Here is a 23567-nt window from a genome sequence, read left to right on the forward strand (position 1 = left end):
CTCATCGGTTTCATGAAATGCACAGAACAAACTTTCAGTGACAGACATTCTCCCAGAACTACAGGGCTCACTCAGACTTCTTAAAAACTAGTTAACGCAGACATTTTTTACAGTGTACGTGTGAAACTGGCTGAGAGTAATTACCAGAAAGGTGTTGAACATGGCGGTGCCCTTATCTGAACCTCAGCGCACTGTTGGATTTATCTTCCATCAGGGAAAACAAGCCACTGTAGGAATCACCGCAGAGACTTCACATGTGTCACGGCTCAGTTCGCCTGTTTCTTTATTAATGGTGTATAAAACAACTTTAAATCATTTATTATCAAAAAGAAATGAAAAGTATATCATCATGATTTCTTCCTGTTTTGTGGATGTTCGGACGTAATTTCAGTCAAAGTCTCAGTGATGCAGAAAATCTTTACTGCAAATTTATAGTAAACAAGATGCGTATTGATTGGACAGTGCTGATTATAGCCGAGTAAAATACATTCAGATTAAAGATCATTATTTATGCTCCCTCTCACTCAGCAAACACGAAACAAACACAACAGGGAAGAATGAGAACGAGTCTATACGTTTGTTATGAACTGCTCCAGGAACCACTCACACACTTACTGACAAAGAACAGAAATCTGCTTTTGTGGAGCCATAAAATGTTGCTCAGAGCTCTCACATTAAAGACAAAAACATGTTATATTTACATAATGCAGCCAGTCACTGAAAGGACTGAATCACATTAGCTTCTGCCTGCGCCGCTCGCCAAATTAAAGAATAATGCTGCTGAATAGGTGAGCGGACGGCGTGAGAGGAGAGGTTACCTGATCCTAAAAACAGCGCTCTCTTCTGTTAACTTAAAACCTCTCTGCCTGTCCATCACTTCATCCAAGACCATCAGCGCTAAGAATGCTATTTATACATATTTATATCACGTACATTTCATATAGAATCACATATAAATACATGACCTCATCGTGATCCATCCTGCAGTCTCTCTGCACCGCCGCCAGCATGTGCTAGCAAAGATCTGAACAACGGCAGCTTTTGTCTAAAGGGGGCGCTAGAAACAACGAAAACTGAAAGTTCCTCACAGTCGCTTGAACACCGTCGACGCTCAGCTCGTGTTCAGCGATCGCTTCGCTGCTCCAGTGAAGATCTCGGCTTTCAGAAAGGGGTGAAACATGACGAGACAACACGAGGACGATCTCTCCTCGTCCTGTTTGAACCACAAACCAAAGATATTCAGTTTAATGTCAAAGAGAGGGAAAACAGAAAATCTTCACATTTAGGAAGCTGGGTTATGATGTGGCCAGAAGAACAACTGCAATAACTGTTAACGTTCCTCTTAAAGTCGGAACGTCAGTGTCGTGTTTGTAGCTGTGTGGCCAAAGAGAAACAAGGTTTTGGGGTTTATTATATTAATTATGAATATTAATTGTAACATGTTAAAAGCTACTTGTCTTGGTTTCATTTAAGAAATTCATGACGTAATCTTACTTTTATTCTTAAAGTAAGATTCACACATTACCTCTTAACATATAAGTCACATCTGCTGGACACATTAACAGACGCGTGGACACATTAACAGACGCGTGGACACATTAACAGTCTCATTTCACTGTGTTGCTGCAGTAATGTCACACTGGACGTGAGATGCTCTGAGAGGATGTTCCCAGAAAAAAAAACAAGGCCAAACAATGAGCGTCAGTCACGTCCAGCAGGATGCTCGGACAATAGACCCACCTTTTTCCTGGCCCTTTCCCTCGGTTCCTTCCCTCGGTTCCTTCCAGGCTGCACTGTCGCTCAGATAACAGAGGAGACGGACGGGCCTGTAGTCCGTCTATGTCCTGTTGTTCTCCCTCCTCCATGCGGTCAGATAGTCCGTCCTGAAGCGAGGAGGTCACAGGTTGGATCCTTGCCTTCGGCCGGTGTATTGAAGAGGCGCCTGAGTGAGACGCTGAAACCTTCCTGAGGATCAGAACGGTTCATGTTTCCTCAGACGTGATACACAGCAGTTTAAAACAGCTACCAGACTCACATTTCACTGCATCTCGCTGAAGAACAACACAAATCATTTTTATGTATCAGTCGGCGTGTCAGCGTCCTCAGAACATGTTGGAAAGAAAACATGTTGTATAAAGCGGAGGTTCAGGTGTGGTCAGGTTCGGGGAAAGAACGTGTGTTCTGGGTTGAAGGAGCAATAAGTGAGATTTTTATTTTCACCTCTTCCACTTTCTAAAGCTACTTTGAGATTTGGTGACGCGACCGACGCCTCGTTGTTTTGCAGGATCGTGTGTTTCAGCCGTTTTCTGTCTTTGCTGAGAAGTTTTGTCTCTGTTGTCGATGGTTGTTTCTAAGTGACGAGATGACAAACTACTCACACACACAAACATTTTTATAAATAACATTATTAATTTTAATTCCACCTGTTTCATGACCTTAAATCTCTGTCAGTAAATTAATTGATGTTGTCTGTTGTACTTTAGTTTTCATCTCCCCTCTCGTGGGTGGAACCGAACACAACAAGCTCGTCCAAGAGATTTAGTCAAGTCTTCAGAATGGAACTGCTCTGACGGCACGTAGCTTGTAGAGAATAGTCTAACTTGTGCTGTGTACCTAAATTCGGGCTCAGAGTATTTCATCAGCGCAGCACAGATACAGTGAACTCGGGGAGACACACTGTACTGTAGATTAGTTACACAGCAGACAGCCTGCGCTCGCCGCTGCTTTCTGGCTGTTTCGTCATTTTGCTGATCAGCTGTTTGAATACTTGGTTTTCCTGAGAGGATGGACTTAACTATTCTGAATAAGCACTGAATGGACCACAGGATGTAACTGGTCTGGACTGTGTGTGTGTGTTTGGTTTGCTGGTCATGCGTGCGCTCCGTACGTAAGTTTCTGCTCCACTGAAGTGTCTTTAAGCGAGGCACTGAACGCCGAACACCTCCAGGAGCATCACGCTGTAGCTGAACTCTGGTCTAATATCAAGACATCCATCACCGTCATTCATGTTCTGGCACTTAAATAATGTTGGTCTGTGATGATGATTACAGATTACAGAACATCAGACTCAGTCCAGCGGCTTCACGCTCGCTCTTGTTTGATGACTTGAACTCAGCCGGCTGAATATTCTGGTGTTGGTTGGTAAATAGCAACTCTAACATGATCAGAACCAGAAGCTGCTATAGAGTTTAACATATAATATTTAACATTCTAAATAAATATCATGTTTCATCGTGTACTTACATTATCCTAAATGTTTCCAACAATGTTCAACCCCAAAAAATCTGTATGTAACGCTGTGTTTTCAGAAACAAAGAGGTAATTCATTCACTCTAAATACAAGTGAACTTATCAATCAGGAAAGAAATATTAAAAAGCTTTATTATAGTTGTTAAAACATTAATATGACAGTTGTTAAAAAGCCAACATGTTTTCATCACTCAGTCTTCATCAGGGCTCCAAACAATGAACATCAGAATACGAGAGTACAAACATCAGTGCTGCTGTAACGCTGAGGACGCGTCTGATGAAGGAGCATGTTGGCCTTTAAATGATGGAAGCTCAGAGGCTTTTTAATATTTTCTTCCTACGTTCTCTTACGTTGTCTCAAGTTTTGATTGTCTGGATTGATTTAGAAGTGAAACCAGTCGTATCTTTTAACGGTGTCTCATCTGATGTCTGTCACTTACTAGAGAAATGACACACTGTAGGTTTAAGTTTAGAAACTGCATCAATAAGAAACATCAAAATTAATTGTTTTTTTAGGAGTTAATATTAAGATGCTCATTATAATTAAAGATAATGTGACCTGTGGAACCTGTGGACCACAGACGGTTCCAAGACGAGTCAGAACTTTGAGATATTTTACTGTATTCATGTTTCTCCTTTCTCTTTGACTATAAGTTGAATTTGAATTATTGTTTTCTAAATGAAGCTGTACGATTCATCAAAACAAATATTATGAATCATTTTGAAAGTGTTGGATCAGGTTTAATGAGCAGCAGGTCCGGATGTGATTATAGGAGCTGCAGCGACACCGCAGCAGAGCACATTCACCTAAAGAGCTGAATATCTGAGGATGTGATGAAATCCAGTATTGATCGAGTGTCTTGTTACACGGCGGGTACGAGTGTGTTGATTGTTATTGCTCTGATTAGCTCGGCAGCGTAGAATCCGGCTGGACGGGCAGAATAATGTGAGTGTGTCCGAGTCAGAACATGCATCCGTCCCTTCCTTCTGGTTTGAATTTCTCACGGGAGCGGTGAATAATTTCCCCTCCGTGCTTCGTCATTAATGCTTTTTGTTTTAAGCGTATCGATGTTGCGCTCAGTGAACACGGTGCTCTGACCACGTGTCTCTGCTGCTGGTATTCACCTGTCTGTGTCGCTCAGGTGCTTCTCTCACTTTTATTTTTCATATGTAGAGCTGGAATTAACAATTTAGTTTGATTCATTTAATCATGTTGATGTTTAAGAACGTCAGAGTCCAAAGTGATATTCTCAAATAGCCTGTTTCTGTCCAACAACAGGCCAAACCCAAAGATATTGAATGTACAGTTGTACAAACAGAGAAAAGCTGCAAATCCTTTAATCCAGTGATTCCAGCTGAAGGTCGAGGCCCCTCAAGAAGGTCACAAGATAAATCTGAGAGGTCACAAGATTATTAATATGTTACGAAAGAAAAACATCACATTTTTCTGCTCCATGTAATTATGTTATTTTCTCTCTTTTAGTTTTGCCAGTTCAGGTAAAAAACAGTGATTCAGATGAAACAATCTGAAAAAAGGTTTGATGTTCTCACACCAGATAAAGTCTGTGACGTCACATGAGCGATTTTCAAATTACAATTCAAGATTCAAGATTATTTTAATTTTAACGATACAACCAGGATTGAGAGACCCACTTTATGCTACTTATAAAATAGAATTATAAAAAAAGATGATTAAATGAATGATTTGCTTGAGTAAAGTTAGTTTGATATAGTAACTGTCACACAGTGCTTCACAAGTCACATGACGTAAAACATCAGAACATAAAAGAAGAGATAATAAAATATTAGCAGATCACACAACTGATTGATCATTCAGACTAACAGCAGCTCCTCTTCACGCACGTTTCGGACTCTGACTGGTTCTGGTAACGAACGACACAAAGGAGAGAGAGCGAGAGAGATGGATAGAGAGAGAGAGAGAGAGAATGGGATCGCTGCCGAGGTAAATTGGCAGACCTTCAATTAAAGGTGTGAACTTCTTCACTGACTTCATTTAAAGAGGGAAGTTCCCTCCTGGTGAATGTGCAGTGGCTGTTCCAGGGCGGTGACTCTTCCCCTCCGCTGCATTCATTTACTCCTTCTTTGCATAATTCTGGGCTGGTGGCTTTAAGGAGGCCCGACGCAGCAACATGCTAACTTTGGATCACATACCAACACTTCTGGCCCGGGAGGATGATCTGCACTGAAGTGAAACGTTAGTCTGAGTGTCATGACGGGACTAAAGTGTCTGTCTGTGTCGTGGTTAGTGGACTTTGTCATGCTAAGGACCCGTTAATAGAAACACTACATGTGTGGTTCAGTTCTGTACCAGGACCAACATATCCGGGTTTATTCTGCTCAGAATCGGACTGAGTGATGAGAAAGAGGTTCTGTCTCCTCTCTACGTCCTTTTTTCGAGGCAGCTCTCTTTGCTTCTTTCTTTCCTTCGAGTGTTTTTCATCGCTCGGCCTGTTTTGTAGTCGAAGCCGTCATCGAGAGCGCCTCGTTGTTTTGCGACACCGCCGGTGAACGAAGCAGAACGGCGGGATGCTCTCTGCGTGTTCCCGAGCAGACAGGACCGCCTCCTGATGGAGTTCCCTGTCCTGATTGGATGAAGTGGGCAGGGATGGAAAATGTCTTCTCTGTGTCACTACAGGCGCAGCGGGAGGAGACATGAGTTACTGACCAAACACTCTGTACAGTGATTACTGTGGCTACAGAGAGCGACTAAAGCTTGTTGAAGTCGGAAAATATCACTGACAGCAGCTTTAAGAAACGCTTCATTTGTTTATCTCTTCAAAAGAACGAATAAAAACCCTGAAGAACAGCAGAACAGCAGATCTGCATGCTGTCGGGTAAAATCATAGTTTGAGTCACATTTTGAAAAAACTCTTAGAATCTCGATGAGACACGTGGAGACAGAGACCTGATGCAGGACTCATTATACATACGTACATACACAGTAATGCTGTATTGTGATTTTGCAGCCAAATAAATTAAATTACAACGATGTGAAATCTTAACTTTATTTAAACCTTTATGTTTGTTCAATCTAGTTTTTCAACCAGTTTCCTACAAAGATCAATACATGAACTCTGCAACCTTTTGAGCTTTAAATCACTTCTGAAAAGATGAATAGAGGAAACATTGACACAGTTTGATTGTGAAATAACTTGTTGAGTTAACCTTTCATTGTTGTTTGATTCATTATCAGTGGACTGAATTGCTTCACTAACTGTATTAGGCTGCAAAACATTTTGAATAATCTTTCATTTCTATTAAAATGTGACTTAGCTGTGCACATTTACTTTAAATGTGAAAACTTGAACCGCAGATATTTCCGACACAAAACAAGCTGCTGTAGAAGAGTGTGTCCTTCAAAATCAGGATAATCACGATCGTGCACAGGAAGCGCCACTTTCTCTGGATAGAAAATACATTTTTATTAAACATCTATTTAAAATGTCAATGGCCAACTGCATACAGTCAAACAAAGACATCCTCACTGAAGATCCTTTCAGAAACATCCAGACACTCTTTGGTTCTGTTAAGCTGTTATGCTCCCCAATAACCTGCGGCTGTTTGAATCTCTGACAAACTGTGAAACTTCCTCAGCTGGGCTGCATGCTATTCAGGAGCTGAATGGGGTTTCAGACATTGGTAATTCTCCAAGGTCAGGCCCCAGACACGCCCACACTCTTGGAGGCTTTTCTGCTACAAGAGGCTCGAAGCAACAGCAAAAAATACAGACTAACAAAAGCATGCTGGGAAAATGGCTCATGTTTAACGTGGAGACATTATGGACTGTTAGAAAGATCGAGTGAGGGAAGAAAAGTGTGATCTTTCTTTATGCTGCTGCATGAATACACACAGTATCTGTGCTGGAAATAGAGATGCATGTACTCTGCATTCTGCACCAGTATATCTGGGTACAGATGTGTGTATGAAATATCATAACATCTCTGACCAAATATCTCATTTGGTCTCATCAAAACTATTTTGATATTAAATTTGAATATTTGCATGTTTCAGCTTCTTAAAGAACAAAAGGAAAATGAAATCCTGACCCACAGCTGGATGGATTTTTCTGGAGCTTCATCCTGAACAACTGAAGTAGACGGGGAATTGTTCTAAAACGTTAAAAAATAACCAAAAAAATAAAAATGATAATACGTCTGCATACAGCTTCATCCATCGTCTCCAGAAACCCTGAGACTCCAACTCGTGCAGTCGATTTTGTGTAAATCACACATTTTCTAATAAATTTTGGGTCTCAGGTGTCTGAGACTTGATTTTCTATTCTGTCCTCATCTAGTTTAGTTTTTACTTTTCTACGGTTGTTGTTTGAGAAAACGCTGCAAAGCTGTTTTTCAGTGACGCCCCAGAAATGTTTTGTGGACTTCAGTCCGGCACCTCGTGTTCCATCAGCGCTGGACTGAGTGAATAATGAATGATTTGCTGTTCTGGTGCACTTCTCCTTTAAACACACAGATCTGCTGTTTTACTTTGTCGTCTATGATGTAAATGCAGAGTTGTAGACTTTCAGGTGGACAAATTATGATTTACATTTTTCACAATGTTTGTCACATCATGATATAAGAAAATCAGAATATGAGGTGATCTGGTCTCCTATGATGATATGGCTGATATACAGTACAGCGGGTTGTTTAATGCACAGCAGAGCTTCTCTTTGTGTTTTCTTTCTCCTCATCGAGTCATCTGCCTATCCGTCCTGTACGGACGTCTCTGTATGCGTGGACTTAACCCTCAGCTCTGTTGCTATTTACTGTGGATCCTCCCCATGCTGTCCCTCCAATCCTCTGGATTTCCTGTAAATCCCAGGGGCCTGGCTGGCGCTGGTGATTTGTGGTTGGCTAGTGGGCAATTGACACATTGATAAATCCCCCCCAGATGAGGTGCGATCCGTTTGAATCAATAGAGCCTTATCGGCTGACGGCCGTCACGGTTGCGACCATGTCGGTTCAGCTCGGGTCCCTCGGAGTCGGCCTGATTTGTAGCATTTGACAACAAACACTGTCACGCCACGTGGTTCGTCAGAGAGTCCGTGGGCGTAAATGAAGGCAGGACGTTGTCTGTCAGCGAGCAGCTGCAGAGGAGACGTGAGACAGACAGAGAGAGGAGCTGCTGTAAAGAGAGACATGCTCGTATTAAACAGAAGAAAAGGCTGATGGGATATTGGAGGACACAGCGGTGTAGGCTTCTTTTTCAAATATGTGTCATTTACAAGTTTACAACCTGCCACCACAGACAGAATAAAAGAAAGCTCCCAACACGTCCTGCAGTAGTGGAGGGATTGAAATTGAAGACAGCATCCACAGCGCCGCGAGCTGCAGCCAGAGGATTCATATGGCTCGTGTCCACCGGCGAGGCTTTAGCTGTTCTCCGGCCTGTCTGGACCAGATCCAGCTTCTCCTCTGTCTTTAGATCCGGGCCAAACCTGGCCGGTCCACGGCTCAGCCAGACACGTTTTACAACTTGGCGAGATGCTGGCCAAAAGCTGGCCAAAAGCTCCAGTTTGGAGGATTAATGGTCACTGATTCTAAATAGACTGTTCCCTGCATATAATGGCAAGCTAAATGTTTAGAGAAACATTTAGCTTTATTAGCTAGCGCTACTAAATGCATATTTAATTTACAAAATAGGTGATTTGGAGAAGAGCAATGAAACTGCCAAGTGCCATTTGTTTTATTTTGTGAATGCTGAGAATGAATGTTGTTCATGTGCCATGAAATGTGCTTGTTATTCTCAGATGTCTCTGTTGTCTGCTGGAGGCTTTTCAACAGAGACACAAACTAAACCATATCATCTATGTGGACCCCGCTGACACCGCTGTCAACTCTGCTCTTTGTGAAACACATGCTCTTTTTGGGTGGTTGTAGGCCCGAGCCAAATATCACTAGACTGCCAAAACGAACTCCGTTGAGTTAGAACAGAAAATATTCTGTTTTGTTTTCAGAAAATACATGAAACAGGAGAGCACAGAGGGGGAAAATGGAAAATGACGGCAAAAGTGAGTCTTATTAAGACCCCACATTGCACAGCAGTGGTCACTGTGAGGGAAACAGTTTAAATCAGAACGAGGGGGAGGTTAACTAACCCTCTTCTGTTCAACTGAAGAGGGATTTGAAGGAAGACAGTACTCTGTAAAACAGAGAAGTGGGAGCTTAAGTAAAACGCTTTTCATTAAAACAGTAAGAGGAGGCTTAATGAATACCAGAGTCTATAAAACAGAGAGATGGGAGCCCTCAGGATGACAGCACTCCAGAATTTATCTCCGACACTAAATCCAGGCAGTTTATGTCAAAATGAGGATCACACGTTTTCATGAAATCCTCTAACCTGTTTCAGTAGCAGCAGAAGTTACAGAGTCGATCAGGTGGAGCTCCGTTTGTGCTCGGAAACAGAGCACAAATGTGAATGTTGGACTTCAAGGATGAAACTTGTAATATTGGTACATCAGGACTTCTGTCGTCAGCTGCTGTTATCACGCGGCTGGAATTTCTAACTTTGACACAAAACTTAAAAATATTGATATTTGAAACCATTTTTGATACCGCAGGGGAAAAAAACTGACTCGACAATAACAATTCTTTAGATTTTTATTGAAGGAGAACAGAAGAAGGTTCGAGGTTGAACTTTTCAGTGGCTCGGAGCAGAGCGACTGTAGTAAACAAAGAATATCACACTTTTTAAAATGAGTTTTTCTTTCTCCTACGAGATGCTCAGAAACATTGTGCACGTCAGCTGACTGACGGAGGGACGAGAGAGAGAGAAACAGCCTGTTCTGATCCTGCAGACACGACAAGGACAGAAACAGTTTCAGATATTCACAATCGATATGTTCAAAAAATCAATAATCTTAACGACACTATTTGTAACAAATCCCATGAACTCTGAAAAACAAACAGTAAATGTATCCTGTTATGTATTGAAGTCTGATACATGTTATCATCTGGTGCTGTAGATGTTGGAGGAGGATGTATTTCACTGGTGCTGAAGTAAAAGTAGTAAAACCTCACTATAAAAACACACATGTACTGTTTTTGCTCCGTCCACGACTGATGGAGCAACAGAACGTAGCAGCAGCGGCTGTTCATCATTAGATCTTGTGTTAACCATCAGTAAAGAGGGAGATCATCATTAACCTGCTGCTGCAGCGTGCATCAGCTTCACTGGTGACATGCGGCTTCATTATGATGAACATGGCCGCTGTAGGTTATTCTGAGCCGACCGTCCTGCTGCTGCAACCAGCACAACACATCTGTATTAATACAGGTTACACAGAGTTTCCTGTAATTTTAAAGATGAATGTCTTCAGCTGGAACAAACAGACTCAGAGGGATTGTTTGTTTTGGCCTCTTGATTGGATTTGTTGATAATCTGAAAAATATAGGACGATTCCAGCCTCATCCTCCAGTGCTGAATACAGATGCTATTTGTCACCGGATGATTTTGATCTCTGTGTTTTGTTCCTCTTATTTTGTGTCATTAAAATTAGTTGATGGAGCGCCGAGCAGATCACCTGTAGGTGCAGAGTGAGACCACAGAGCGCTGCTGTGTGTGTGTGTGTGTGTGTGTGTGTGTGTGTGTGTCATGTTCACCCTTGACTGTCAGTCCCAGGACTCTCACCCCCTCATGGTTCTGGATTATGGGCTGAACTCAATCTGAATGCAGAGCAGCAGCAGTCTGTCTCTCTGTGTGTCCGTCTGTTCTGTCCTGGTGTCACTCTCCTCCGTCCATCTATCTGAAATAGATGCACATGAAACAGACACACACACACACACACACACACACACACACACACACACACACAGCTCATGCAGTGGGTTCCCAGTGGACAGCTGGTCAGTGGAACAGGCACACACACACACACACACACACACACACACACACACACAGAATACCTCGGCATCCGTCCACACATCCATTTGTTCTCCAGTGCTGGTGGGTGATGATGAGTTTTTTATGTTTTCTGTCATTTAAACAGAAACACTGAATGAACTAATGGGAGCGCTGTCATTTCTGCTTTTCATGCCGCACATGCTCAGTAACGCGATGCTGAAATACAGGGTTCGTACGGGTGCTTGAAATCCTTGAAAGTGCTTGAATTTCAATGTTTCGTTTTCAAGGTCTGAAAAGTGCTTGGATTTTAGTTTAAGTGCTTGAAAGTGCTTGACATTATAACTCTGTGTCTTTCACAAAATTGGGATCAGACTGGATAATTAATTTCTGAAGTTTTTACTATTATGAAACATAATTTTAGATGTTTACAGCATCATACAATGTACATAATTGTGATAAAAAGTGAAGAAAAAAGTCACGAGTATATATCTTCCTGTAGATACGTATTTTACCCCAGCAATAAGGTGCTGGAAAATCTTGAAAATGACCCTCATAAGTGCTTGAAAAGTGCTTGAATTTGACCTTGAAAAATGTGTACGAACCCTGTGAAATAACCAGTCGCTGTATCTGGTTGGAGAGAAAAGAATGGTTGAATGTTTGGAACATTAAAGCCTGTAGCTGCTGTAGCGCTGCGCTACATTTAACAAAACTTAAATAGTTTCTGTTTTATTTAGTCAACACCAGTTTTTATCATTGATTATTAAAGCAGAAAGGTAAAAGATCTGCTGCCTCCAGCTGCTAAACTGTGACGACTGGCTGCTTCTCTCACCTTCACATCAGTGTGAATGCACAGTCACACAAACACAGCAGTTTGTAGAGGTTTGTTGAGATTTAATCACAAAGACAGTTGAGAGAATAATCGATTATGAAAATAATCATGAGTGAAAGCCCATCTGAGTGAAGCAGGGCTCAACAGTAACAATTGTCTCAAGTTTTGGGGCACGTACAGTCGTGCACGTTTAAAATATGAATTACACACAGTGAGCTGATGGCCGGAGCGACACGCTGCTGCACATGTGCAGTACAGAACTCGCAAACAGAGACATTTATGATTTGAAGCACGAGTGAACATTTGTTTAAATTAAGATTAAATATGACAATTCATTTCGTTGTTGTTGTTAATCAATAACTGCTAATACATAAAAACAAATGAACGGAGGGCGAGCGGATGTGTGGGCTTGTGTCTTATTACAGTTTCTAGTTGGGATGCAGCTAATGACGATTTCATCACCAATTAATCTGACAATTATTTTCACAATGAATTAATAAATTAATTATTTGGCCTTTTTAAATATAAAGAGGTGATAACTGCTCATCACAACGACCCAGAAGTCTTTTTATTCCAGCAGCAGTCCAGAATGCAGAGACTCTTCATTTATTGATCAATGACAGCTGATGACGGTTAATCGGTTCTCAAACTACACGCAACTGATGAAAACTGAAGCATCTATTTGAAAAATTGTTCCAAATGATTAACCTGCGATTGATCTTTGTCTGTCATAATTTCACCGGTTCAGTCTGCAGTCCTCAGCTCAGCTGATTGGTTTGCCACTGATTCATGATCACCTATTGATTGACCAGCTGGATGAGGGTCCAGGTTTTGGTCCCACTAACGTCGTCCTCTCCTCTTCAGATGCGACCGGTGGAGTTTGAGACTCGTTGACCCGCGGGGCGCTCCGGTCGCTGCTTATTGGGCTTGACACTGCTCGATGGTGACAACGCTAATTGTCAACATCTGTGAAGTGCTAGTCATCCCTCAGCCCTGCGCCCAACGCAACGTAGAGATCTGTCATAACGTGTCAGAGGACATTAGCATCAGTCAGACATCGGGGGGAGGAGAGGGGGGAGAGAGGGGGAGGAGAGAGGGGGAGAGGGGGGAGGAGGAGAGGGGAGAGGGGGAGAGGGGAGGAGGAGAGGGGAGGAGGGGGAGGAGGAGAGGGGGAGGAGGAGAGGGGGAGGAGAGAGGGGGGAGAGAGGGGAGAGAGGGGAGGAGGGAGAGGGGGAGAGGAGGAGAGGGAGAGGAGGAGAGGGGGAGAGGAGGAGAGGGGGAGAGGGGGAGGAGAGAGGGGGAGGAGAGGAGGAGAGGGGGAGAGGGGAAGGAGGAGAGGGAGGGGAGAGGGGGAGGAGAGGGGGGAGAGGGAGAGGAGAGGAGGAGAGGGGGAGGAGGAGAGGGGGAGAGGGGGAGGAGGAGAGGGGGAGAGGGGGAGGAGGAGAGGGGGGAGGAGGAGAGAGGGGAGGAGGGGAGAGGGGAGGAGGAGAGGGAGGAGGAGGGGGAGGAGGAGAGAGGGGAGGGAGGGGAGAGGGGGAGGAGAGGAGGAGAGGGGGAGGAGGAGTGTTAGGGGAGTAATTTCAGGGCAAACAGATGAACATGGCTGAGTCGAGGTCCCTGCTGTGAGGAGACGACTGCAGCTTCTAACTTTCTAACTTCACTGTTGATAACAGTTCTACTGAAATAGTTTCTACAACAACGAGTTGAAACTACTATTCCTGTTATTCACAATTATTTCTCTTTCTGCTCATGATACTGTCACTAATGAGCTGCTATGGCTGTTGCATTTTGACAACTCAAGTTAATCGCCTGCATTTGTTTTCTTAAAACGTGAAAGAAAATCACTATAAATCCACCACGACCACTGCTACTCCACATAATTGTAATATTTTAATGATACCAGGAACAAACTCGAGGTATTCTCTAAGAAGTAGAAGGAGCAGTGAGTTATAAAGCTGGTGGACCTCAGACTGTGTGATCCTCAGGCGCGGCTCTCCCACAGTCCAGGCTTTAGGAAAGTAAAGGGTGTTAGCAGCTTTGGTCCGACATGGACCTGCACAGGGAGGCTCATCTCTGCAGCCAACATCCACTTTAGGATCGCTGTTTTAAACTTGTGTTCTCCACTCATTTAATATGCTGTCTTTGTCTTTATCTAACAATTAGCATTTTGCTCTTTTCCTCCCATTATGTGATCTTTTTATGGCCCTGTCATAATTAGTTTCACACATAAAATGTGTTTTTCTGCTCTGGCTTGATCGTTGAAGCCCTTTTGTAAACGCAAATGTAAAAACAGTGATTTAAATACAGCTCATAAGATTCACTTTAATGAAAAGGAGCAACAACAAGCCAATCTACAATAAAGGGAATACTTGCCCTGCTCTGCTGACTTCATATCAAAAAAACCTGTTCTTTTTTATCTTGTCTCATAGAAAAGCCTGCATGACCACAATATCTGTGTCTTATCAGAATGAATCAATATTGCATTTATGTAAAAAAAAAATAAAAAAAATGCAATAGCACAAGAGCAGCCGGGATGAAGGAAATTCACTGGGATATTAAATAATAGAGGAAAATGAAGAGCGTGGTTGTTTGAAGCAACGTGCTCTCACACGCTGCAGACGACGCTCTGCAGACGACCTGCTGCAGACGACAAGCAGCAGACGACACGCTGCCGACTACAAGCAGCAGACGACAAGCAGCAGACGACGCGCTGCAGACGACAAGCAGCAGACGACACGCTGCCGACTACAAGCAGCAGACGACAAGCAGCAGACGACGCTCTGCAGACGACCTGCAGCAGACGACACGCTGCAGACGACAAGCAGCAGACGACGCTCTGCAGACGACGCGCGGCAGGCGACGCGCCGCAGACGACACTCTGCAGACGACGCTCTGCAGACGACGCGCAGCAGGCGACGCGCCGCAGACAACGCGCCACAGACGACACGCTGCAGATCATCCTCAGTAACATCACGTCACCCAGGCTGCTCTAACAACTGACTTCTTTTTGTCTTTATACAGGAAAGTGACAGTTTGTGGTGGGACGCCTTCGCTACAGAGTTCTTTGAGGAGGACGCCACTCTCACGCTCTCCTTCTGCCTCGAAGATGGACCAAAGAGATACAGTAAGAGTACCGCTACACTTAAAACAAGACACACACAAAGAAATAAGAACCTGTTTTAATTCTAAAGAATTATTTATTTCAGTTATTGTTTCAGGTGAGTTTCAGTAAGATGCATCAGTAGAATATCTTTTCTGTTGTATTGTCATGTAAAGTCACCTGTAGCTGCTCTTCCACACACACACACACACACACACACACACACACACACACACACACACACACACACACACACACACACACATCCGTCCACCTGCTCCTGTGTAGGTCCGTTTCTACGCCCGTCACATTCTTCTGAGCCCGATATTCCCGAAACACCGCGAAGGAATTTCTTCAAATTTGGCACCAACATCCAGTTAGACTTAAGGATGAACTGATGAGAATTTTGGAGGCAAAGGTCAAAGGTCAAGGTCACTGTGACCTCAAGAAATTCATACGATAATTATGACACATTTTTACACACATTCCTAATAAGATAAACTGATGAAGTTTTAATATTTTACATCCAAAAGGTCAAAGGTCAGCTTCATTCTGACATCATAAAGTTCTGCAGCAAAACGCCATCGCTCAGGAACAGAAACTTGACCAGTGACAGAAGCAACAAATAATACTAGTTTTGTTGTATATTGTGTTATAAATGTTATATCTTTTGGCGTCAAAGGTTCTCAAACCCCCTACCTGCTGCTGACACATCCATCGGAGTCGGTACTGTGGGAGATTCTGGGGAATAATTCCTCAGATTCCTCGATCTGTGATGTTCAGCCGTTTACACTGACTTCATGATGAAATGAGAAGGAAATGTTAAAATCCCACTTTGCTTTGGCGGCTTCCAGCTTTTTTCTTTCCTACATTTCCCAAAATGCATTTTAACACCTCAAAGAAAAATGTGTTAACCTGAAAAGAAAAAAGAAGATTTGTCCCACTGAGCCAAACGTTTCTCATTGTACTCCACTGAATCTCTGCCAGTAAGAAAATTGTAATCTCACCATCTCGTTCAACAATAGTTTTCTGGCTGCTTGTGATTGCTGAATGTTGGTGCACACAGCATGTAACTACTGCTAACCTCTCTGTGAACATTTCATCACAGGCCTCTTTTGTGGCCTTTGCTTTTAAAATAAAAATTTAAATGTAAACCACAGTCTTGAAAATAGGCAAATTATCGGGTTGAGACACTTCTCAAAGCATCAGCTTTTGAACGAGATCAGAATGGCGCTGCTTTCTGACAGAGTGCTGCTGTGTTGGCACTTCTTACCAAGAAGACCGCAGAACCAACTGATACCAGATCTGTATCGTTAATATTTTATTTCCAATAGAGTTGAGAAGTTGAAGGAGTCATGTGAGGCTTCCAGGACTCTAAATATAAACGTTGTCTTTATTTTGTGCATAGGTAGTGTCAGGTGACGGGCGGTGGGAACAGTCCGAGACTTTTTAGAGAAATCTGAAAAACACAAGCATTGGTGGGTTTGTTTCCCTGTGAGGGAAATCATGTCCGCTTAAAATAATAGTTCAGAATTTGGGGAAAAACACTGTTTTGCTCAGAGTTGGATGAGAAGATAAATACCAGCCTCATGTTTGGGAGTTATGTATTAAGCCAGAGACAGGAGGCAATTAGCGAAGCATAGACTGAAAGCAAGGGTGGACAGCTAGCCGGCTCTGTGCAAACTTCAGGAATCCCCCGGTGAATATCACTTAAGCACACTAATTAACACACTGTACCTTGTTTGTGTGATCAGAAAACAAACAGAAATATTAAAACACAACATTACAACTCATGAACCAGAAGTGAAAACATATAGAAGTGATGGGCAGTTAATGCTGGAGACCACGTAACTCCTGCTGAACCCGGACATGGTTAACGGCTCAGTTCTAGAGGTGTTTCTGGAATTATACCTGCTGTGATAGTCTTTGTGACTGGTTGTGTTACCAGTTCATCAAATGAAAACAACTGCATGTAAAAATATGAAGTGTATCTGGACGCAGCACCTCTCAGGACGCTCAGGAAGTGTTTGATAGATACTGAACGTCACTCACAAACATCTTTTCTTGTCAAATGTCCAGAGTGGCCTGAACACTAAAATCTGTGTTATAACAAGTTTATTAACAGGCGTGAACATGTACGCATCTCTACGAGTGTTTTCCAACTGTGGAGAGCCGAGCAGCTGTTTCACCATTCTCCAACTTTTTCAGTCAGTGTTTACTGTCAACAACATCTGTGCAAAGTCTCCACTGATGCCTGGCAGCCTCGCTGCGACGCCAAGATTCAGTCCAGGAACTGTTGTTACCAGGAAAAAGTTACAGCAAGTAACTAAGTTAACTGACTCTGAACTCCACGCAGAGACATGAACGGTATCGGCCAATTCTTGGAATTAAACATATTTTCAAAATGTTAAACTATTGCCTGAAGTGTAAAAGTTAAAAAGGATCCAAAGGGCGTGCCGATGATGTTCTCAGTCATCCGGGTCGCAGAAATCTAAGTTCTGTATGGTAGGCAGCTGAAACACGTCGGGCTGCCTACGATCCAGCTCTCAGGATGCAGAGGACACATTAATGTTGTCCACACCGAGTCTGTGGACGGAGACGTGAAGTTAGAGAGACAAAGACGGCAGCCGCAGTTTGTGGTGTTCAGCAGCAAACGACGGAGCAGAGAGGCTGTTATGAGTTTGTGACAATGTCGCCTTCATCTCATCTGCATAGGTTCATGTTTTGATATCTGAAACATATTGAATATCACACAGACACAGATAAGGAGGATGCTCTGAAATGAGCAGGTGTGTGTGTGTGTGTGTGTGTGTGTGTGTGTGGTATTCAGCTCAGTCATGGTGGAGAGAGGGAGGTAGAGAGAGAGAGAGAGGGGGGAGAGAGGGAGTGGAGGATTGTTGTGAGTCTGGTCCTGGTTTGCTTTTCAAATGTAAAAATAAAAATCCCCAGCGGTGCAGAGACGGTAACCCTGTTCCCTCGGGAACGGGAGGCTTAACACCATGGTGATGATGACTCACCGTCAGTCGCAAGCGTTCCTCAATTCACATTCAGGTGCACTAAGTTACACACATGCAGAAACACACACAAACACATCATCCAGGAAGAATCCAGCAGCCTCATGTACACAGCTATAGATGTGACTCTGAATGACGTCCTCTGACGGTGATGATGCGTCTCTGAGTTTATATAAAGACAACAACAGCACGACGCGTCTCACAGCAAGTTTCTGTCACACGTGTCCACTGTCTCGTCCGACGCTCAGGGTGGTTGTTAATTTTAGCTGCAGCTTCTGAACAGCTTATAATGATTCAGCAGGTAGGAGGACGGCAGCGTCTTGCTCAAGGTTATGTAAAGGTTATGTAAAGGTTTTATAAAGGTTTTATAAAGGTTTTATAAAGGTTTTTGGGGAGAATGACGTGTTGGTTAACTTTTAGTGGACGATGATAACGTAGACACAAAATCCTCCAGAGTTCTCTTCAGACGTCAGGCTCCCGTGTTGGAGGCTTTGAAGACGACAATCTGGCTTCATTTCAAAAGAGAGAAAATGAGGAAACGTACTCAAAACTATTTTTATTACACACGTATAACTTTAAATCAAGTGAAGGTTTATAACTAGTTTGGTTCACTTTGACTTATTCTGTATTTAAGTTACATCGCGAGACACTAAACTATTCCTGTTGGAGCTATCCCTGCTCTTGTCCAAAAGAAAATGTATAAAACTAATATCAGTGAGTATTTTTAATATTCATCATGCTGATTATTATTTACTCGAGTACTCAGCTGGTCCAATCAGTGATCAGCGTCCCAGAGCCCGGCCGAGGTCTTCATACGCTTGACTTTGTGTTGTTGTTGCTGTTTGCAGAGATAATGAGTTCACTCTCACACGAGACGAGGAAACCAGCAAATATTCACAAAGAAGAAGTGAATCTAGTGAATATTTTGCAGCTTTGCTCCAAATAATTACTGAAATTATTTATAAATTATCAACTCCATTTTAATCTGGGGTGATTTTGGTGGATCTGCTAATTGGTTCAGTTAATTAATAATGCAAACTGAAGACGTATGAATGAAATTCTATATTTTTGAAAACTGCATATCAGCAAAATTATTCAACCTTATTTATCTTTAAATTTTAAGTCTGTATGAATAAAACGCAGAGAACTCGCACTCGTAAGTACACGTACATGTGATTCAATGCAGCAAAGTGTAAATACTAAATATGATTTAAAATGCTGCATAATAAGCTACAAGGACCTTTTATATCTAATGTAACATAATAAGGATAATGTATGTAAATGTAATTATGTGGCTCAGCGTGTTTCTTACAGTGTTGGACCGGTGCAGTATTTTAATAAAATTGAATATTTAGATTTTAAGGGGGAAGAAACACAACTTTATCTTCCTTTTCTCTCTGGATTGCATTTCTTTACCTTTTCTCTTACAGACGGGTTCCTGTGGCGCTGGAGTCTCTGTCCCGTCTGTTATCGCCGGGCTTTGGACTCCTGCCTTCTTTGTCTTTTTGATATTTCTGTCGGCAGTCCAGAAATTTAAGCTCACTCTGCAGTTGCGCTCATTGTTAGTCACTCCGTACGAGAGCAGCGGCTAACTGCCGAACATATAAAATGTAAATGTGACCGCCAGCGGCCCGACTCTGAAATAATCTTTGCTTGCAGCCTTGTGAAAAGCGCAGATATATGTAGTGAACGCCCGGCGGGTCAGAGCGGCGCTGACCAGTGGAGATGCGAGTGTTACCCGTGGTTAAAAGTGCCACACATACATGTTGGAGGAGTTTCAACTAAACAAAAGGTCGTAACATTTTCAGTGAAACAAAGTATTTTTAGACAGTGAAACTCAGAAGGACTCGTGTTCTAAAAGGAGTTTTCAGTGTGCAGCAGTAAAGAATCTGGATTTGAATCCTGAGTGTCGTCTAACATGATTTCTGCTCATGTAATTTAAATATATTTGCTCTTTAGAATCACAGCATTCATAAACTCAAAGAGAATATTTGTATGTTTGTACAACAGGCTCGTGTGTCTGCGACGTCAGCGTGCAGACGACGTGTGGTTATATTTCTAAAATGTGGATTAAATATTCCTTTTAAAACAATCACACTGTATTTATTATTCCACTGAGGTTTGTTCTGCACAACATACAGAGCTTTAAGTGAGAGAACGCAGATCCTTCTGGAATTAAATTATGTTTTTTGAGTCTTGCAGTAGCTTATATGATAATTACAAGGAAACAATCTTTTCACTCCAGTCTGAGGTGCTCTAATTTCATAACGTTCAGCAGAGGAAAAATTAGAAAAGCCAATTTACCTAATCTGTTGTTTTTTTATTGGACCTGTGTGGAGGTGTTGTGCAGCTCGTGTGCAGCTGCTGCTCCTGCGGACTTCTCGCAGGAGAACAGATCATGTTGTCTGTTGGAGGACGAGTTACGTTCCCTACATCAACACTCTCCTCTTCTGTCCTCCAACTCTTTTCTCCCCAAGTCACTTCTGACAACCTAACGAGGACGATTCATTAGTCAAAAGACGTAAAAATTAATTATCAACTTTGTCAATTTTCATACTCGATTAATCATTTAAGTCATTAATCAACACGTGTAACATTTTCTCCGACCTGCTTCTTGAAATATAAGGACGTGCTGCTTTTTCTGGAGTTTTGACTTTTTTATTTTTCACTCTTTCCTGACAGACGAGCACGACAAACATCACAGAAGTTAGTTCAACACGTGTTTATTGAATGTGCCACTTCATATAATAATTAGAGAGTCAGTTTTTTTACACCAAGACTAATTAGTGCAGTGGGATTCAGACCAGCATCCCTCCGGACGCAGACCTGCATACAGCCACAGGTGGAGCCAGCTTACGTCCAGTCCAGCCTCCAGAGGATTCGTGATTAGTGATTGATCTGAGAACTCATGAATTGTTTAAGTGGATGGTTTAGTGATCGTGCTGCTCTGATTGGAGGATTTGTTGCTTCTGGCTGGTTGAAAACATTGTAAACTTAAAATCTTTTGGATTTTGGATTGTTGGTTGGACAGAAGAAGAAGTTTGATCCCCATTTTTCAACAGAGAATCATGAGACATATCGACAGACTAATCAATAATGACAATAAGAGTTAGTTTCAGCCTCAGGCTGAAGCTTTAATACAGGCAGAAAGTGCCTGAATATTTCAGGGCACTTAAATGATTTTGCCTGCCGCTTTACATCAGACAGACGCCAGAACAACATTTGCTTGAGACTCATTGATTGTGTTTCTCTCTGCTCGTCTCTTCAGATGTGAAGGTTTACTGGTTTTTACTTTATTTCATTATGAACTCTTTACTGTTGCTATCATACAACAAACAGTAGAAGACACAATGCTGAACCTGAGGAAACTGTGATCTCAGGTTTTCAGCGTTTTACTGAAAGTTCTCTCAATGAATCAACAGATTAGCTGATGATGAAGATGAGCATTAGTCGCTTCCTTCATCTCTAAAGCAGAGAGTTCCTCATTGGCTGCAGTGGTTACACAGTCACAGATTCATGCAGTCATGTTGCTGCTCTACCAGCCGGCAGCAGACTGAGATAGAAACCTTCAGACGACGGAGGGCAGAGATGTGACAGTGTGCAGAGGCAGAGCATGTGGCTGCTGTCTGAATCATTCCCACCCTGTGTCACTAATGAAAAGCAAACTTCACCGGATCGTCTGTTGCGTCTAATTGTAATCTACATGTATCAGTAACAATAACCATGTCAGAAGACGACATAAGCAGCTTATCCAGACAGATTGCATTATTTCTTGCCTCGCCTTGTTCTTGTGAAGATCTGAAGAGCACTAAATGTGAGCGCCGAGAATTTGTCGTCTCCAATATGTCATAATACTTTTATAGCGTCTTTGGAAATAAAACGTATTAAAGCCTTGTACTGCTATGACGGTATATTGCTTTGATAATGGTTAATATTTTTAATGTGTTCTTCATCGCATTTCATCTTCGGAGAGCGTTTTGGTGCATATTTGTGTTCCCCCGTATGTGTGTGAAACAGTTCATCACGGGCGCAGGCCAATTATTGTTTTCCACACCAAATATTCAGGAACCCTGTCTAATTATACCCCCGATTGCCATGGCCTCTGAATTCGCCCCAGTACCTTGTCTGGCTCTGCAATCTTTGAGGCATCTGATGAAAGCTGCACTCCATGATGCAATCAAAGAGCAAGGCTCATTTTAGAAGTAGTTCAAACAAGAGAGGGAAAACTCTGCATGTTTAGTGGGCTGATTCAGGGCAAACTGCGAAAGTGATTCACAACACATTTACAATTCATGTAGTTATTCTTGCATTGCAGCACGCAATAATTGCAGCGATAAAATGACCACAGCTAATAATCTTTAAGCAAGCATGAGGACATAATGAGGAGGAAGAAAACACGAGGAAACGGCTTTAACACGAGTGAAGGGATGAAACAAACTGCCTCTGCCACGGAGGAAGCTTAACAAGGAACTCAGCTTAAAACTGGGACCTTGTTAATCACATTATGTTTCTATCTTTTAGTTTTAGAAAGTCAAAGTTAAGACTGGCTGCATCTAGAAATATCCTTCTCAGACACAAACATGACTTCTTTGGCAGACTTCGGTCACATGTGACATTTTCAGTTTATTTCATGCTTCAGTTTTGTTTTTAGCAGAAGATGTGATGTGCTGTTTGACATCAGGGCAGCAATGACCAGCTCCCTGTCTATTAAACTTCTAGTGCAAGGCATTAATCATTTCACACAGCATATCGGTCTAAATGGTGTTATTGAAGACATGGCTAAAATAAAACTAGTAATTTATTTGGTGGTCATGAGCGAGACGTCATTCTGTATCTGTTCAACTCAGACTTCTCTACAGCATCTGTGCTCTGACAGAGTTATACTGGTGACTAACCTGGATTTAAATCAATGTAAGACTGAGTTGTTATTTATATTATTTATTTGAACACTATTTACAGATGAGTTTTTCACAAACAGCTTCTCAATGAGGATTCTTCGTCTGTACTCACTGTGCTCCTCAATATTTATCCTCCATCTATACTGTAGCCGACCGCGTTGAATCTAAACTAACCTGGTTTTAGTTTAGCCTCCAATAAAAGGTTTAACGTGGTGGAGAACAAAGAAATATGTCATCTTTACCCTCAGATAGCTGCGTGTTATAAGAAGTAATGTCTTTTGTCTCAAAGAGATGTTGAAGCTGCAGTAATAATCTTCTGGGAGAGGCTGACAAACGCTCCGTGTTTTCATGTTTTAATTCAACATTATCACAAGTCTGGAGTCGTGTGTCTGGACACCTGAGGAATGTAAGGCTGATATTTTTTGTCTTATGATCTCTGTTTTGGTCTCCACCACCTCCACTAGCTAGTTGCTAAATGTGTGTGTTAGCTGTTTGGTGCCGTTCAGATCCAGTACAGTAAGTTTATCAGAGGTTTTGGGTGGAAAACACCTCAAAAAGCTGATGATGTGATGAGTGCAGAGTTAACTTTGTCCATGTGGCTGATGAATGTTCAC

At 42.4% G+C, this 23567-nt stretch overlaps 1 protein-coding gene across 6 annotated transcripts in view; it reads left to right on the forward strand.

Moving 5' to 3' along the window:
* Nucleotides 1–23567, forward strand: part of ldb2a (LIM domain binding 2a) — a 101307-nt gene that overhangs the window by 10274 nt on the left and 67466 nt on the right. For all 6 annotated transcript variants that reach the window (XM_030396255.1, XM_030396257.1, XM_030396256.1 and 3 more), the window contains exon 2: nt 14963–15065. In XM_030396255.1, the coding sequence (XP_030252115.1) occupies nt 14963–15065 (103 nt within the window). The remainder of the gene's footprint in view (nt 1–14962; nt 15066–23567) is intronic.

The sequence above is a fragment of the Sparus aurata genome, chromosome 18 (assembly GCF_900880675.1).
Source record: "Sparus aurata chromosome 18, fSpaAur1.1, whole genome shotgun sequence".
NCBI classification, from domain to species: domain Eukaryota; kingdom Metazoa; phylum Chordata; class Actinopteri; order Spariformes; family Sparidae; genus Sparus; species Sparus aurata.